Consider the following 18,662-nt stretch of genomic DNA (forward strand, 5'->3'; position numbering starts at 1 on the left):
GTCCCAAAGGAAGAATAGCAGGTAATGAAAGTCCGCTAGCCTCAATCTCAGTAAAATAATAGCTTAGGTCATGGTTAGCAATGGGATTTCAGCGGAAAGAAGAAAAGTTTTAGAATAGATATTATAGGAAATGAGAGAGAAAGGATGATAGAAGACAGATTAAAAAGGAGCTAGTGCAATAGGTAAGTCCTAGCTTAGGTTAATAAATTTAACATCTTGCAATATATCCCCCAGCTGTTACTGAAAAAAGGAACCTTAGGGCGGATAGGTGGCGCAGTGGATAGAGCACCAGCCCTAGAGTCAGGAGTACCTGAGTTCAAATCTGACCTCAGGCACTTCACAATTACCTAACTGTGTGGCCACTTAACCCCCAGTGCCTTGCAAAAAACCTTAAAAAAAAAAAAAAAAAGAATCTAAAGAATTAATGAATCCAAGTGAATTTGTTAACAAATATGTTAACTAGACAACAACCTTGGAAAAACTTTCAAAACAGACTATGCCAAGAATTTTTTATTCGATGTCACATTAAAATACACTTAATAGCATTCAAAAGGGACTGCTTTATAAAATTCTAAAGTTTATTTAGACAATAAGATAAACCCTAGTCTTATAATACAGCCCTTAAGATAAAGTTTTAACATTAAGCACAGTTCTATTTAGAACTATTGATAGATTCTGGATGCACAGCTTTGCTTAAGAGGAAATGCAATGAAATTATATATTCTAATGAATATTAATTTCAAAGCCAAATGTCATCTGGGTCCTAATAACATTAAAGGAATTTCCACTCAATGGGAGAGCTCCCATTTTTCACAACAATAAAAATGATGACAATTCTATTAAGATCCTGATCACCAAGTCCCTGGAGTGGGAAGTTATGTTGTGACACAACCACAAACCACAACAAACATCACAAGTTTGTAACAGCATAGCAATGGGATACTAAGGAATGTCTCTTATTTCAGACACAATGGGAAGTCTTCAGAGGCAGCCCAGGGCAGTCTAGAGGTTGGTCACTGCTGTTCTAGAGGCATTCCACATCCTCCATCTTGGGCAGTATTGTACGACTCACAGCTCTTACACTTCATGCCTAATATGTGAAACTGGACTCGAGAGCGGGCACTGCAATCATTGCAGAGAATCTGAAACAACAACAAAAAAAAAAAACCAATATTCTTTCCAAAAGAGGCCCAAGAAATACACAAATATAATTTGTATATTAGAAGATACTTTATTTTTCTGAAGTAAAAGTCCCAAAGATGTTATTGGCATCACTTCAAAGAATGATAAATTCAGAAAAGCTAACCCTATAACTCAGTAATATTTTAAAAGTACCATTTAAAAATAAGCCTAAACCCCAGGAAGGGCAAATGGAATAGTATACCATATTACCTCTAAATCCCATCAGACTATCAAGTCTTTCCTCTACACAGGAAAATTGACAAATAAAATCTCACTCTAAATTTCCCTGTTTCCTTTTCAATCAAGCAGAAAGGCTTCCATTAAACAGCAGATTTTCCAAACCAGAAGAGATTGAAAAAAAGTGGGAGTGGATCACTGAGATCTATTACAGTGGAGAAAGACTTTGGGGAAATTTTTTTAAGTAATCAGAAGAAAAAGAAACAAAAAAATTAAAAAAATAAAAGAAAAAGAAACCAAACTCAAGAGGGAATATAAGCTTTTAAAGAACAACATATAAATATGGCAGCATGTGTGAATGCCTATAGTTGTGCTGATCTTCAGTAGAGCCAGAGTCTGAGCCCAGTTTCCTGACCTTAGTGAGTTCCCTGTCTGTTTGGTTATCTGATTGCCTCTCTGTCAACTTCTGTCTCTCTCTGTCTCTCTCTGCCATTATTACTCTCATTTTAAAACTAGGACTCTAAACTTTCTCCTCAATTACATCCCTACCTAACCTTACAAGAATTTAATCCCATTTTGTTCTATGGAAGCTTTGGGTGGGGATAAATTCTTTGATTAGATTGCTCAAGGCAGGAAGTAATTTAGAAGTAAATGACAAAGTTCATTAGAATAGGTTCAGCCCTCCACTGTAATATTCATTCTCTCATTACTTGTAAACCTAACAAAAATTGATTACCACCCTCTAGACCAACAACTTCCAAGAACAAAAAAGCCAAGAGCCCAGCACTGATGGTCTTTAGAGTTCAAGAATGCCACTGATCTTTATTTTAAAATTCTAGCAATTGGTGCAGCTAAATGGCATAGTAGATAGAGCACCAACCCTGGAGAAGTTCCTAACCTGGAGTTAAGAAGACCTCAGTTGAAACTGGGCCTCAGACACTTAATAAATACCTAGTTGTGTGACCTTGGGCAAGTCACTTAATCCCACTGCCCTGCAAAAAAAAAATCCTAGCAATATCTATAAAATGAGTTATTACCCAGAAATTATTATACTCAAATTTTTAAAGTCATACTCTACACAAGCACAGAATTCTCTCCTACATCCATTTATCCATAATCCTCAGGACAGCAGAGGATAGAGGCAAAAGGGGCACTAGTATCATTCTTACATTAGGGCCCCTTCAGGTCTACCACGTCATTTTATGCAAGGAGTCTGTTGTGGGGAGAGTCTTCAAAACTATTTTCTTCTATCAAAAAAGTTTTGAGTGTAGACAACAAACATAATGAAATCTTGATTTCTGTGATCTTTCAATCATTCCTTAGATATATGATAAGTTATAGAATACAGGAACAAAATCCTGCTATTTGTTCCTTCTTTATAGTCTTTAAAAGAATTTTTTTAAAAAAGCTAGAAAGCAAATCATCTTGAGCCATGAAATAATCTTTACAAGTAATCACAAACAACTATTACAGAAAAGAGGGGAAAGTCCAGAGGAATTCACCAGGAGCTGTTAATAGTTTGAGAATGATTTTAATACTCACTTCCACAGTCATATTCTGATATTCTGTTGGCATTGGAGTTTGTGCCACTTCATTATCCAACTGCCGCCAATAACGAGTCATGTCGAGAGCAGAGTGCATACATAAAGGACATCTATAGCCTCTACCAACAAGGAAAGAAATGATTTTTTACCAAATCAGTATCTGGTGGATCTAGGACAATCTTGATCTGCTTTAGGCAGTTAATGCACAAATCACCAGAAGCAGGGACAGGAGAGTCTACATGGTGTCCTACAATTTCCCTAGCATTTAATCACTCATAGAATTAATGGATATCCTTAAAGTGCTGGATTTCCTATTATAACAATCCCATTCTTCAGTCTTCTGAAGAGAACAATTATTTTGTTTTCTCTAAAAAATAATTATATAATGATAAAAGCTAACATTGAGATAGCACTGTGCTAAATATTTTATCACTGTTACCTCGTTTGAGCCTCAAAACAACCCTGGGAGGGAGATGCTATCATGATTCTCATTTTATGGTTGAGGAAACTGAAGCAAAACCATGGTGCAATGACTCACCCAGGGTCACCCAGTGAGGATATGTACTCAAGTCTACTTGACTCTGGACCTTGCCCTCAAATCCCTGAGACAGCAGCATTATTCATCGGTCTTCTTTTTGCTTTATAATAAAACTAGACCTTTAATTATTAAGATGTTTTCAAAAGGACAAAACATTATTGAATCTTTCAAAGCATACTGCTCCCCTTCTCCAAACTGAAAAGGCAAGGCAACTTCACATCTTGCACCAAATGTAGATTGCTACCCATATTCTATCCATACATGATTTATTCTGACCAGATGGATGATAACCTGTCATTTCTCAATAAAACCCTTTCTACCCAGCAAGGACGGAGTAATAACCAGGCAGAGCCAAAGAAGACACAAGCTTCTCAGTGCTTCTGTTTTCCCTTTTTAGCCCTAAGGCTATGCTGTCCCTATTTTAGGAAATCTTGTGTTCTTGATACAGGAGTGCTCTTGGTAGCCATCTTCTCTAGTAATAGTTGTATGCCAAGTCTATAAAAACAAGGATGTCTCATCTCTCAGACAGGAGGAGGCCTTGGAGACAAGGGCCCAGAAGCACTTCCTCTCTCCAAACAGAGGAAGAGACTGGTCTAGTTAACCTCCGGCTCTACCTTTCTCTCAGGATGTAGAACATCACTTGTAGGGACCAGGAAGATCCAAAATGTTAGGAAACTACTAAAACGCAATACTGCTGTAATGTAAAATACTTACTCTTTTAGCATTGCTTCATAACATGTTCTGAAAAAAAAATAAATTTGTTTTATTTAATTAAAATTAATTCAACTTTTTTTAAAAGTTTCTTATTCTCTAATATTTTACTGGAAAACAAGAATGATCCTTTTTTACCTACCTGTGTAGAAGATGCCCACATGGCAAGACGTGAGCAACTACACGGGACGTATGAATGTCCTGCAAATAAAGCAAGTACTAGTGTTAACTCCAGTTCAATGCAAAGATCCAGGATGGCAAAAGACAAAACAAAACAAAACTCACCTCCAAACATATAGGACAATTCTGTCTGGAGACATTCTCAATGCACTGTTTAAAATCAAAGACAAAGAATATATTTTTTAAAATTCACAACTGGATCAATTAACACTTCAGAGCCACTAAAGCAACAAAGGTCAATTGATGTGTGTAAAGAGATCTTTGCATAGAAACATGGGAAGGAGGAAGAAAGAGAAAAGGAGGTAAGGGAAAATCTCTAAGAAGGATCTGAACTACAGTGATCATGACTTAAAAAATAGAAGGGGATGAATGGGGAAAATATTGTGTAGGGGGAGGAGGGGAGAGTGTCAAAAGAATCTTAGTAACTTGCAATTTGATATAGTGAAAGAGTCCAGGGTGAGGAACTTGAAGAGTAACTGGATTATTAGAAATAGAGTAGAAGTTTAGGGGAGGGATGTTTAAAAAAAGAATGCCAATGATTTCCAAAAAACTTCCATCAGTTAAAACTTGAAAACACTGCACTAACAGGTGAAATTCTGTTCTGTAGCTATTCCCTACACACCACAAATTCCCCCATCACAGTTTTGATACATCACAGGTCAGCATAAGAAAATCAAAGGGAATTTTGGAGGGAGTTTTGCAGAAGCCAAAGACAATATGTGAAGGCTAACAGATATGGCAGAGCCTGGAACCAAATACTCAACCAAAAGACTATAAAAACCCCCTGATAAAAGAAAAAAAGAAAAGAATTCAGGCTTCACTGGTTCAATGAGAGAGTCAAAGAATTGTATAGGGATTCTTGGTTGATTTTTTAATTGTTTGGAGTTTTGGTGGCAAGGCACTGGGGTTAAGTGACTTGCCCAAGGTCACACAGCTAGACAACTCTTAAGTGTCTGAGGTCAGATTTGAACTCAGGTACTCCTGACTCCAGGGCCAAGGCTCCATCCACTGTGCAACCTAGCTGCCCCAAGTTTAGGGAATTTTTAGATAGTGGGATGCCATGTCCCTAGCCCTCTGCGATGTGAAAGGGATAATCTCAAAACATTTAGAAGAAAAGGAACAGAGCTCCATGACATTGAAGCATCTCTCATCTGAACTCCTGCCATGGTCCCCCAACTCCTGTCCCTTTCTCCAGGTTTGGTCCTACTGGATTCTCCAGTCAGATTGATCATCCTCATGGACAGAAATAATAATACCACTTCACTCCTCAAAAATCTCAGAGTTCTCTGCCAACCTAATAAAAACCCAGTTTGCTCAGTCTGGCATCTGGGGCCTTCTATAGCCAACCCATTTTTTTCTACTACTTGCCCGCTTTATACACACTCAAGCCAAAAAACTTCTTATCCCCTTATTTCTTATTTCCACACATCCCCTTAGCTCCCAAAACCTACAATGCCTTTCAATCCTTTTCAAATCACACCACCTTGGGGCAGCTAGGCAGCACAGTGGGGCACAGTAGATAGAGCACCGGCCCTGGAGTCAGGAGTACCTGAGTTCACATCTGGTCTCAGACACTTAATAATTACCTAGCTGTGTGGCCTTGGGCAAGTCACTTAACCCTATTGCCTTGCAAAAAAAAAAAAAAAAACACCCAAATCACATCTTCTTCCCTCCTCCCCCATGCACCCCAGAACTCAAGTATTCCTATTCTCTGATACCAAGTACAAACATACCTTTCAAAAATGTTTGCCCCAATTTTACCACCTCCCCTAGAGAGAATCTCTCTCCTAAGTATCAAGGCAGTGATTTACCAAATTCTTTTTATATTCTACTCATGGTCTATCCTATTTTGCTGTCATTTATGTAGACATCTTAGCTACTTTACTAACCTTTAAGTTTTTCAAAAGTTAGGTACTTTTTCTTATTTATCCTTGTTTCTACTCTGACTTTACCTTATTTCTTATAATTTAGTCTCAAATAAAGTCTTGATGGATATGCAATGCTAATTTCTATAATCTAAATTCTGTACCTTGTGGTGCCCTTGGAGACTCAAGGATAGGCATAGGTTACATTTCATACAGTGAAAAAATTCTTCCTTTGGACCAATCCTGATAAGAGAAAAAGGAGATGAGTCAAGGAAAAAGAAAAATTAGGGTCAGTAATATCACAACTTTAAAAATTTCTTTTTAAATTAAAAAAAAGCACTTAAATTCTATCTCATTTTGGAAAATAAGTTTTTCAAAGTCATATGCCTAAGAAATGAACAAAACTAAACTACAGAGAAAAAAATTCTAACCATAAAGAAAACAAACACCAAGAATCTTTTCCTAAAAACAAAAATACAGTAGCTTTAAGATTAACAACCCAAATTAATGTCTACATTAACAAACCTAGCGATCAAGATAATTTCCTACCAATTGCTTTTATTCATCACTCAAAATTCAATCTCCTTTGTAAATTTCTGTTTTCATTTTGCTATATTTCAGACTAGTTTTTCCACTAGAGAATACTCCTATTGAGATTCAAATATCAAACCATCTTTCACTTTTACACACATACACAGTGATGCATCCATTTAATTACATGAATGGTATAGTGGGGTCCTTACTTTTGCTCATCAAAGGGACTTAATAATTGTTTTTTCATTCCTTCAACTCAACACTGGTAAAATGAAAGCCTAAAAATGAGCTCTGGTTTTCCTGGAAAGTTCAGGGTCAGGAAATTTCCCCAAAACAATTCAGCCCTTTTCTCCTCCTTTTCAATTCTGGACTTAATCACCTTTCTGGTCTGTGCCAGAGTTGTATTGGTGGAAAAGCTGTCCAAGTAGCCATCCATGCTAGAATGTGGAAATCTGGGTAGCAAACATTCATGTGCTGAGTCTTCCCTGTACAACTGAGCAGACAAAACTCCCTTGTTAACAGGTCTTGAAAAGACAGCTTCAAACTCCGTCCCCAGGAGCAAGAGCCAGATTAAAGGACATTTCCCATATGGTGACTTAGAAGAAGTATGAACTAAATTTTAAAGAAAATAATAAGGGAACCATTTCCAAGTGTAAGTCCAGGAAAATCATTTGCAGCTCTATTCCTGTTTTCCTAATTGTAAAAGAAAGGGATTGTAGTAAATCATCTCCAAGACTTCTTATACCTCTACAATTTTATGAAGAGGAGGTCACATGGGATGACATGAAAGAACTCTTTAAGTTACCTGGAATTTTAACTGTTAATTCCCATTCATACACAATGCTTGATATAATGATGAAACTTTCTTACACAATCATTTACGTCCTTTAACCTGGTTAATGTATAAAATGGTAATCAGCTAATATTGAACAACAATGTGTAGTGAGCACTCTGAAATGTCCATAGTCCTCACGTCTATATATAAGGAACAAGGAAAATAATCTATCTTGATTGCTGGCCTTTTCCTCTTCACATTGATGCAATGCACTGATCAATCCTTTCAAGAACTGGCTCAAAACTGACATTCCAAATTAACACTATTGATGCCTCAGTTGTTTCTGAATTCCCACAAACCTTATCTTATAGTTTCAAATTTACAGTTCAGTTGTGGTTCCAATGTGTCCAGCTTCATGACCTACCAATCCCATCCATGAGGTTTTCTTGGGAGAGATCTGGAGTGGTTTGCTATTTCCTTCTCCAGTGGATTAGAGTAAACACAAGTATTTGAGGCTAGATTTGAATTCAGGTCTTTCTAACTCCAGGCCCAACTCTCTCTCTCTCTCTTCAGTGAATCACCCAACTGCCTTTCCAGTTCATTTTGCGCCATCTATCCAGCCCTTACAGATATATTCATTCTCCACTCTCTCCTTTATAATTTGGGATGGTCCTGAGACAATTCTGGATTACCTAGATTTTCCACAATCCCAGAATTTGAGAATTGATGAGAATTCAGAATTCTATCCTAGAGATTACTACTAACCAGGACAGAATAACAGAAAGGAAACCTGAGCATACACTGACATGGACCCTAGATTTCAAGAAAACAGAAAGACTGATTCACAGGGAAGATAGGAAGGATCCTACAGGCAGGTCAGCCCAAGAGGACTAGATGTTTGAGAATAAAATTCTGAAGACACAAAGAGAAAAAAATTCAATTAAGTGAGAAAATGGGTTTTGCCTAGAAAAACTCAATGAGTATGTGCCAACCACTTTTTACTTCAAAAAGAAATTAATAAAAGATAGTAAGGCTAGTTACCAGAGTATGAAACTAAGAGGGCATAATATGGTGTTACAGGATCAAATGATCCCATAAAAACAGTGAGGATAGTTCTGAAGGATTTATAATGAAAGGTGTCCTTCTCCAGAGAAAGAACTGGAAGAGCCTGAAAACAGAATGAACATAGTTTTTCCTTTATGTAATTCTGGGTTTTATTTTTTTTTTAATAGTGTGTTTCCTTTCACACCATGACTTACATGGAAATGTGTTTTGCATGACTATGCATATAACCTATGTCCAAATGCTTGCCTTCTAAAGGGGAGAGGAAAAGGGTGAGATATTTTGGAACACAAAATTTGGAAAAAAAAGTTAAAATTGTCTTAACTAGAAATTACAGGAAAAATAAAATATTAAATTGAAAGAAAAATGAAAAAAAAAACCCTTAGCAGTGTTACAATCCAGAAGACACCAAGGCTAGAGAGGGAGGATGAGGACAACAAAAAGGGATGAATGAATGGAGTCTGCAAATTAAAAGAAAGTCAACTTGGGCTCCAATTCCTAGGAAAACTCCCGAATGGTTCAACAAAGACTGGAAAGCCATGATTTCAAGGGGCTGGCATGGCTCCACCAAGAACACGTCAAACCAAACAAACTTGAGTTCCCCATTAGACAAGGTGATCCTACACAATAGCCTTGAAATAGTGGCAGCAGGGTGACATGGTCAAAATGCCAGACTTGGAAGTCTGGAAGACTTGGACACAGAACCTGGATGGAAAGAGACTCAGATCATTAAGAGACCATAAACCACTGCTGGTCTGCCAAAAGAATACTTTTTAAGGAGGAAAGGGGTGATAGGAAGAGCAGCTGAAATCCCACTAGCAAAAACTCAGTGGAATTTTTATTAACTACCTGGCCATAAGGAGAATCTACCACCGAGCTCTGCGAGTTGACCCTTCTCCGAGATCCTCCTGAAGCCCAGAAGGCACACTGACTTAACTTGGCCTCAATCTCACACTTTTCTCCAGCTCCTCCAGTTGCTCCTCATGATCTACACAAAGTTGATACAGTGAGAATTCCTTGGGCCAGAAAACCTTTTAATATTCTAGAGGCAGCTTTTCTTTCAAGAACAACAAGCAACATAGGCAGGTTGAATTAAATGACTAAAAAAAGTTGTATACAACTAGCAAATTTACAAGCAGTAGCTGTAGTAGTCTCCTTGGGAAGCCAGAGCAACAAAATCACACATAGGGTATTTTGAAAACTGGGTTTTTGAAGAAGGGATTATGTTCAGCAACACAAGAGAATTCAATTTTATAACTTGTTGCCCTTATTTTCTATCAGTTATAATCAACCCATCCTGATTATATATTACCTTATTCATGACTCAGCTATAAACCTGTTTTCTTTAGGACCATTAGTCCTATCCAGCTCTTGTGATCCCACTTGGTGTTTTCTTGGCAAGGATACTGGAGATTTGCCATATCATTCTCCAGTTCATTTTTACAGATGAAGAAACTGAAGCAAAAAGGGTTAAGTGATTGGTCCAGGGTCACCAAGTTAACAAATGTTTAATTCCAGATTTGAACTCAGGTCTTCCCTCCTCCAGCGTCTGTACTCTACCCACTGCATCACAAAACCCTAGTTATAAATTACATGAGGCTTTTCCCCAAAATTTAAAACCAGTCTCAATGAACGAAGATTTGCATCACTGGAATATTCTAGACAATAGGGTACAGCCTCTTTAGAGTCAAAAAGGTATACTAATGATAGTTTCCTTAGAATATATGTATATATATTTTTTTTCCTAGGTGGCGCAATAGATAAAGCACCAGCCCTGGAGTCAGAAGAACCTGAGTTCAAATCCGGCCTCAGACACTTAATATTTACCTAGCTGTGTGACCTTGGACAAGTCACTTAACCCCACTGTCTAGCAAAAGCAAAAAAAAAGTGTGTGTGTGTGTGTGTGTGTGTGTGTGTAACTGTGGGACACCTAGGCAATGCAGTAGATAGAGCACAGGTCCTGCAGTCAGGAGGACCTGAGTTCAATCTTCAGCTTCAGATACTTAATTAAGCTAGCTGTGTGACCATAGGCAAGTCACTTAACCCCACTGCCTTGCAAAAAATAAAAAAGTATGTATATACATAAAAAACTGTATAGTAGCTGAATATAATAAAGTCACATTATACAAATAAAGTGGACCAGACAAAACAAAATTTCCTAGTTTTACGATTTCTTGGTTATCAATGTAAAAGAGGATTTAAGCTCCACTTTCTCCATGTCAAAATACTTTAAAAGTAAAGAAAACATATGGGAAAAAAGTTTGACTTGATTCAATTCACAATGGTTCCAAAGGATGAGAAAGTCTCAGGAAGGATTTCTTCTGTTTGTGAATTGCATTCTGTTAATTTTGATTACTTATAAGTTTTGTTTATTTAATTTTCTAACTCTCATAAAATTTTTTGAAAACTTCTTAAAAAAACCAACTCTTTGTAACTTTCTACAAAGAAAAGTCATCATCATTAGCTCAATAACAGAGCAGTAGGTTTTCATTTTGAAAGGTCTGAAATGTTGAGTTTATACCAACAAACAAAAGTACCTTGTTTATATGTTTAATGAAGTAACCATTATTCTTAAGGGGCATTCAAATTATTTACTAGCAAGGTATAAAATTATAGGACTTCTTATGCTAAATCATAATCTCTAAATTGTACATTAAGGTTTAATTATTTCACAAGAGGCACAGTGCCTTTTAAAAAATTTATTATGAAAAGTACCACAGAAATTAAATATTTATCTTAATGCTTAGATGAAATCACTTTAAAACAGCCTTTTCCCTAAGCCTCTTAGAAGTTATAGTCAAATAGAAGATAGACAGACAAGTAGATAGATAGAAATTACTTATTTTAAAATTAAAAACTACAGAAAATGTGTTACCACAGTGAAACACTTGGCCTGAAAATATCTGTTTATATAGCAGAAGTTTAAAAAATTAAAACAATAATAATGATTTGTAAAATGATGATTTTAAAAGTAATAAAGGAGAGGAGAGTTTACATACAGTACCTACAAATTCCACACTCAACACAATGGTACTGCTTCTTGTCTTTATCAAATAGGTGGCATATATCGCAATAATATTCTCCAAACACAGTGCTACATTCTTCACAAATCTGCTGAGACTATGAGAAAATATGATATAATTAAAATAAATCTACCATAACTTGCTGAAGTACAATTATAATATCCAGAATTACTAGTTCTTGTCAAAGCACATCAATATTTTTAACTAATTTTAACTAGTAGAAACTACTTCACTCCTAAGTTTAAAATTACAGCTTTATACAAAAACATGATTATAGAAATTTAAGAACTTTCAAATAATGCTAAATCAGATAAAAATGCTTACAAAATAACAATGCTTCATTAAGCCTTACCTTCTGAACTTTGCCACAATTTATACACTGCACTTGTTTCACTTCAAAACGGTCCAGGGAATGATCTTCAATGTTATCATGGCATAAGCGGCAGATGTAAAATTTATCACAGCAAGGAGCCTAATCAAAGAAAAGATTTAAATGTGTTAAAAAAAGATTTTTCTTTTTTTCTTCACAAGAGATAAGACAGCCAGCCTGTATTTGATTGAATTCCACCTCTACCACTTACTAATTGTGACCTTGGCAAGCTACTCAAAACTAGAGATGAGGGTGTCCTCCATCCCTGGGAAATCAATGTCATTTTCCTGGGAGTTTTCCAAATCTAGTAAAGTCAATGTGTCATTAAGAACCACAATTACCCTAGAGAAAAGAATGGCAAACTTGTCAAATTTGGTCAAATTCAAAAAGGCTAAGCTAAGAACAACTTCCTCTGCACTCTGAATCCCTCTTTTCAATGAGAAATCCATTCCAAATCTGGACAACTATGTCAACTGTTCTGGAATGAGTTTAATTCAGATTTAACTTAGAAATAAATGCAGTACACTACAAACTATAAATGCATTTTGAGAAACTAATTGATATGCACTCAAATGGGGGGGGGGGTGAGAGAGTCAAGAAGACAGAGAAGAAAAAAGGCAGGAATTTGCTCAAATTCTCCCACATTTTCCTCCAAAGAAAACTTTAAAATAATGCCTCAAAATGAATTCTGGAGTGGCAGAACCCACAAAAGGACCAAAACAGTTTTCCAGTCCAAAATAACATAAGTCAGCAGGAAAAATCTATCACACAGAGTGGAATAGAGCCCTGTCTAATACAAGCAAAAGCCAGGGAAGCCATCAGCAGTCCCTACTAATCAACAGTAGAGACAGCTTCCAGATCATAAAGAAGTCAGACAACTGGTCAGAGGGGGACTACAGGGGTCCCTTTGCTGGCTCAGGGTGCAGGACTCTTTTTGGCATTGCCCACAATCGGGAACATTAAAACACTAGCACTCCCAACTACAGAGAAGCAAGGACTCTGGTCATAGCTCCAAGGTGGAAAAGCAAACTCACTGGTCAAGGACAGACCAGCAGCAAACAACTCTCCCTAGATCATACCAAACTGGAAGAACTAAAACTTGCAGACTCCTAGAACTAGCTCTAAAAACAAATGAACAGGGGCAGCTAGGTGGAGCAGTGGCTAAAGCATCAGCCCTGGAGTCAGGAGTACCTGGGTTCAAATCCGAACTCAGACACTTAATTACCTAGCCGTGTGGCCTTGGGCAAGCCACTTAACCCCATTTGCCTTGCAAAAACCTAAAAAAAAACCAAATGAACAAAAAATTCAAGCTTGAGATAGTGTTCCTTCTACTCCAGAAGAACTTCAACATCAGTTCAAAAGTCAAGAAATAGGCTGGAAAAATGAGCAAAGACCAAAAAAGAATCTGACACATTACTATAGTGGCAGGGAAGATTAAAACACAAACTCAGAAGACAAAGTCAACTGCTACATCCAAAGCCTCAAAGAAAAATGTAAACTGCTCATCAACCCATAAAGAATTCCTGGAAGTATTCAAAAAAGATTTTCAAACTCGAATGAAAGAGACAGGAAAAATTGGGAAAAGAAATGAGAATGAAGCAAGAAAATCATGAAAAATGTCAACAGTTTGGTTTGCTTAAGGTGGAAGTAGCTAGGTGGTACAATGGATAGAGCACCCATCCTGGAGTCAGGAAGGCCTGAGTTCAAATCCTACCTCAGGCATTTGATACAAATTAGCTATGTAGCCTTGGGCAAGTCCCATAACCCTATAACCTTGCAAAACATAAACAAAAACAAAATTGTACAGAAGAAAATAACAGCTTATAAACAGAATAGACCAAATGGTAAAAAAGGCACAAAAATACAATGAAGAGAATGCCTTAAAAAGTAGGATTGATGAAATGGAAAAAAGTTAAGGACTCCACAAGGCATCAAGAAACAAAAAGCAATAAGCAAAAAGATAAAAAAAATAAGAAACTGTGAATATCTTCTTGGAAAAATAACTGATCTGGAAATAAATCAAGGAGAGAGAATTCAAGAATTGCCAGGTCACCTGATGATCAAAAAAAGATCTTAGACATCTTTCAAGAAATTGCCAAGGAAAATTTCCCTGATATCCTAGAATCAGAGGGATAAAATATATATATAGAAATATATATATATATATAGAAAGAATCCACTGAACATATCTCAAAGAAATCCCAAAATGACAACTCCCAAATTCCAGAGTTCCCAGAACAAGGAGAAAATACTACAAGCAGTCAAAAAGAAGTAATTCAAATACTGTGGAGCCAGTCAGGATAACACAAAATTTAGCAGTTTCTACATTTAAAGAATCGAAGGGCTTGAAATAGAGCCTATTTAATAGAATATTCCAAAGGACAAAGGAGCTAGTAGGATTACAACAACAAGCCAACAAAACTGAATGTAATTTTTCGGGGGAAAAGAATGGATATTTAATGAAATAGAAGACTTTCAAACATTCCTACTGAAAAGATCAGAGCTAAACAGAAAATCTGACTTTCAAATAAAAGACTAAAAAAAAGCATAAAAGGTAAACATGAAAGAGAAATCATAAGAGATTCAAAAAGTTAAACAGTTTCAACTCCTACATGGGAAGATGATGCTTGTGACTCCTACGAACTTTATAAGGTATAAGCAATATACACAGACAGATGAAAGGGCATGGTCATGAATAGACTTAGGGGATTGATTTAAAAAAATAAAATTAAAGGATGGGAGGAAAAAAGGATGTACTAGGAGAAGGGTAAGATAGAATACAGTAAATTATCTCTCATAAAAGAGGCTCAAAAAAGCTTTTATACTGGGGGAGGTAGGGGAGAGTCCTTGAACCTTACTTTACTCTCATCAGAATTGGTTCAAAGAGGTAATAACAAATACACTCAGTTAGATAAAAAGAAAAGTATCTTACCCTACCAGAATGTAAGAGGGGAATGACTGACAGAAAGGATGGCAATTGGGGGAGGCAGTACTCAGAAGTAAAACATTTTCAAGGATGGAACAGGATGAAGGAGAGAGTGGGATAAATTTATTGTTGTTGATTGTTCTTCATTCCTGAAGATCATAATATTAAGGAGGTGATGCCATGACATGCAAGTAAACTGGATTTCAGTGAGGGAAAGCTGTGCAAAGTCACCAGCCCCACCTGCTCCCCACAGTCATCTGGGTTTGATGGCCAGATATGGATCAAAACAACTGGAGATGGTCCCAGATGCCTGCCTTTTTAAGTTAAGGTCTTTTAACAGGTTTCCATTTGGCTGAGACAATGCACTTTCACTAATTACAGCTAGGTAAGAAAGAGATAAGATAAAGAATAGTCACTCTTACCTAGTCAAAAAAAAAAAAAAAACCTGGCAAATAGGATAGAGGGAAATAGTAAATCTTAAGTGTGGAAAAAAATTAATTACATCAAGTTTCTCTAATAAAAGTACTTATTTCACAAATATGTAGAGAACTGCATCAAATGAGTAAGATTACAAGTCATTCCCCAAATGAAATATGGTTAAGTGATATGAAGAAACAGTTTTCAGATGAAAGAAGTAAAAACTATCTCTAGTCATGGAAAAGAATGTTATCAATCAAAAAATGTTATTAATTAAGAAATACAATTAAAAACACTACAGAGTTCCAGAACTCCAACAGATTGACTAATATGACAGAAAAGGAAAATAGCAAGTGTTGGAGGGGATGTGGGAAAACTGAGACAGTAATGTACTGGATGCTGGAAATGTGAGGTGATTCAACCATTCTAGAGAGCAATTTGGAACTATATTGAAAGAGCTATGAAATCATATAACCCTTTGATCCAGCAGTACCAATGCCAGGTCTAGATCTCAAAGAAATTATTTTAAAATTCTGAAGGACTTATGATGAAAAAGTCCCAACCACCTCCAGAGAAAGAATTGATGGGTGTCTGAATACAGATGAAAGCATCCTTTTTTAAACTTTATTTTTGCTTTTTGTGTGTTTTCTTATACAAGATGATTAATATGGAAATGTGTTTTGCATGACTGCATATCTATAACCTCTATCAAACTGCTTGCTCTCAGAGAAGTGGATTAAGAAAAAGGAGAGAATTTTGAAATCAAAATTTAAAAAAATAAATGTGAAAAGATAAAATATTAAATCAAAAAAAGAGAAAGATCTTCATTAAATGGTTAAATCACCATTCTCTGGTAAGTCCCATCCTTAAACAAAATGAGACACTCTTAAGAGGTCTTTCAAATATGAACAAATGGAGACCCACTTAGGCAGAGTAGAGGAAAGGAAACTGTACATTGATTCAGCTCAACAAAGATCCCCAGATCTGTCCTGAACACCAGTCAATGATTAGGGTGGGCCAGGAGCTCATCCTGTCTCTTCTGTCTGCCCTGAAGAGAGTAAAGACAGGAACTCAAGTCTTTAGTTTCAAAAATGATTTTAATACATTTTTTTAGGTTTTTCCAAGGCAATGAGGTTAAGTGGCTTGCCCAAGGCCACACAACTAGGTAATTATTAAGTGTCTGAGGCCAGATTTGAACTCAGGAAACTCCTGACTGCAGGGTCAGTGCTCTATCCACTGAGTCACCTAGCTGCCCTGATTTTAATACATTTTTAAGAAAAACTAACCTAACTTGCATGGGGGGGGGGGGGGGAATAGATGGGGATGGTTCCTGGTAGAACTATGTAGACACAAAGATCTCTTGCTCTCAAGGAAGTATTGGGGAATAAACACACAAGGAAATTGGAGTCAAATGACCCAGACTCTCTTAGCTTCTCTAGGCCAGTCTTTACTTCTCATTTATAAAATCAGGTAGATGGCTACTAGATGATCCTTAAGAGGCCTCCAAGATCTAAAGAGATGTTTTGCTGTTCCAGACACATCATCCAAAAAGAAAAAAACTTACTGTCTGAAAAAATGATCCCATAATTGGAGGCTAATCTCTGACCTTAGATAGATAGATACAGAGTTAGATAGATACAGTTGGTAGATAGATACAGAAGTAGATAGACAGGTAGATACAGTGGTAGACAGATAGATACAGTGGTAGAAAGATAGATACAGTGGTAGACAGATAGATACAGAGGTAGATAGACAGACAGATACAGAGGTAGATAGATAGATACAGTGGTAGATAGATACAGAGTTAGATAGATAGATACAGTGGTAGATAGATAGATACAGTACAGAGGTAGATAGACAGGTAGATACAGCGGCAGACAAATAGATACAGTGGTAGATAGATAGATAGATACAGTGGTAGACAGATACAGTAGTAGATAGATACAGTGGTAGATAGATACAGTGGTAGAAAGATAGATACAGTGGTAGATAGATAGATACAGTGGTAGACAGATAGATACAGTACAGAGGTACATAGGTAGATACAGTGGTAGATAGATAGATACAGTGGTAGACAGATACAGTGATAGATAGATACAGTGGTAGAAAGATAGATACAGTGGTAGACAGATACAGTAGTAGATAGATACAGTGGTAGAAAGATAGATACAGTGGTAGATAGATACAGTGGTAGACAGATAGATACAGTACAGAGGTAGATAGACAGATAGATACAGTACAGAGGTAGATAGACAGGTAGATACAGTGGTAGATGGATAGATACAGTGGTAGAAAGATAGATACAGTGGTAAATAGATACAGTGGTAGATAGATACAGTGGTAGAAAGATACAGTGGTAGACAGATAGATACAGTACAGAGGTAGATAGATAGATAGATACAGTGGTAGATAGATAGATAGTAGACAGATAGATACAGTACAGAGGTAGATAGACAGGTAGATACAGTGGTAGATATAGATAGATGCAGTGGTAGAAAGATAGATACAGATAGATACAGTGGGAGGGAGGAGGTCTGTCGGGAAGGGCCAGCCTGGGGCGCTCACTAGGCGGCTGCACGGCCCCGGGAGAGTCCCTGTCCCTCATCTCTGCCCCGGGGACCAGGACAGCACCTGTTCCCAAGGTGGAGGGCGCGCCACGGGCCAGTCGGCGGCACCTGCTCCGCACCCACGCTGACCCCCGGCTCAGCGGGCCGCCGCCTGCCTCAGTTTCCCCGGGTCCGCGCCCTCTGGCCGCTCCAGGCCTGGGCCGGGCTCGGGGCCTCTCGCGTTCTCGGCCCCCGGGGGCGCCGCCGGCCTTCCACGCCCCGCCCCCCCTCGCGGGGCCCCCCGCGGCGCAGCCCCGGGGGGGGGGGGGGGGAGGGGAGGAAAGGGAGCCCGCCTGTGCAGCGAGCAGACACGCCCTCCCCTCCCCCAGCCCCTGTCACCTTGAGGAAGCATTCGCGTTCGTAGTGCTCGCAGCCCCGGCGAGATCGGCCCCGACAGCCGCCGCCATCTTCATCCTCCATCGCTACCTCTGCGGTCGCCATCTCCCACGGGCCCCTCCCGCTCGGTCCCGGCGCAGCAGCCGGAGCCGGAGCCGGAGAACAGCCCGGCCCGCTCTAGGCCGCCGCCGCTTCTAAGGCCCAGCCGCGCAGCCGCATCAGGCTCAGGCGCCGCAGGACACGTGACCCCGCTCCGGACAGCCCTCCTTCCGTTTCCCTGGGAGACCGGCCGGAAGAGGCAGGAACCATCGCCCGGAGAGCCGCGACTCCGCCAATAGAGTTCGCCGTAGAGATTCTGGCGCCGCCCCTGGAGGTGTGATTCGGTAGCCATGGCGACCAACAGCCGGCTTGTCTCC

General features: G+C 38.3%; 1 protein-coding gene across 2 annotated transcripts; it reads right to left on the minus strand.

Moving 5' to 3' along the window:
- Positions 1-495: 495 nt before the first annotated feature.
- Positions 496-18,466, minus strand: RCHY1 (ring finger and CHY zinc finger domain containing 1). Of its 2 annotated transcripts, XM_074228457.1 has the most exons (9): positions 18,250-18,466; positions 11,944-12,063; positions 11,573-11,688; positions 6,362-6,440; positions 4,438-4,482; positions 4,295-4,353; positions 4,156-4,182; positions 2,902-3,022; positions 496-1,142 (listed from the first exon to the last, which is right to left on the minus strand). In XM_074228457.1, exons 1-9 carry the CDS (start codon positions 18,349-18,351, stop codon positions 1,014-1,016), a joined length of 798 nt encoding a protein of 265 aa, XP_074084558.1. In that variant the 5' UTR covers positions 18,352-18,466; the 3' UTR covers positions 496-1,013. The 2 variants fall into 2 exon arrangements, with proteins under 2 accessions (XP_074084558.1, XP_074084560.1); XM_074228459.1 differs by lacking the exons at positions 11,573-11,688; positions 11,944-12,063; positions 18,250-18,466 and adding an exon at positions 7,111-11,548.
- Positions 18,467-18,662: the final 196 nt, after the last annotated feature.

This window comes from Macrotis lagotis, chromosome 3 (genome assembly GCF_037893015.1).
Source record: "Macrotis lagotis isolate mMagLag1 chromosome 3, bilby.v1.9.chrom.fasta, whole genome shotgun sequence".
NCBI classification, from domain to species: domain Eukaryota; kingdom Metazoa; phylum Chordata; class Mammalia; order Peramelemorphia; family Peramelidae; genus Macrotis; species Macrotis lagotis.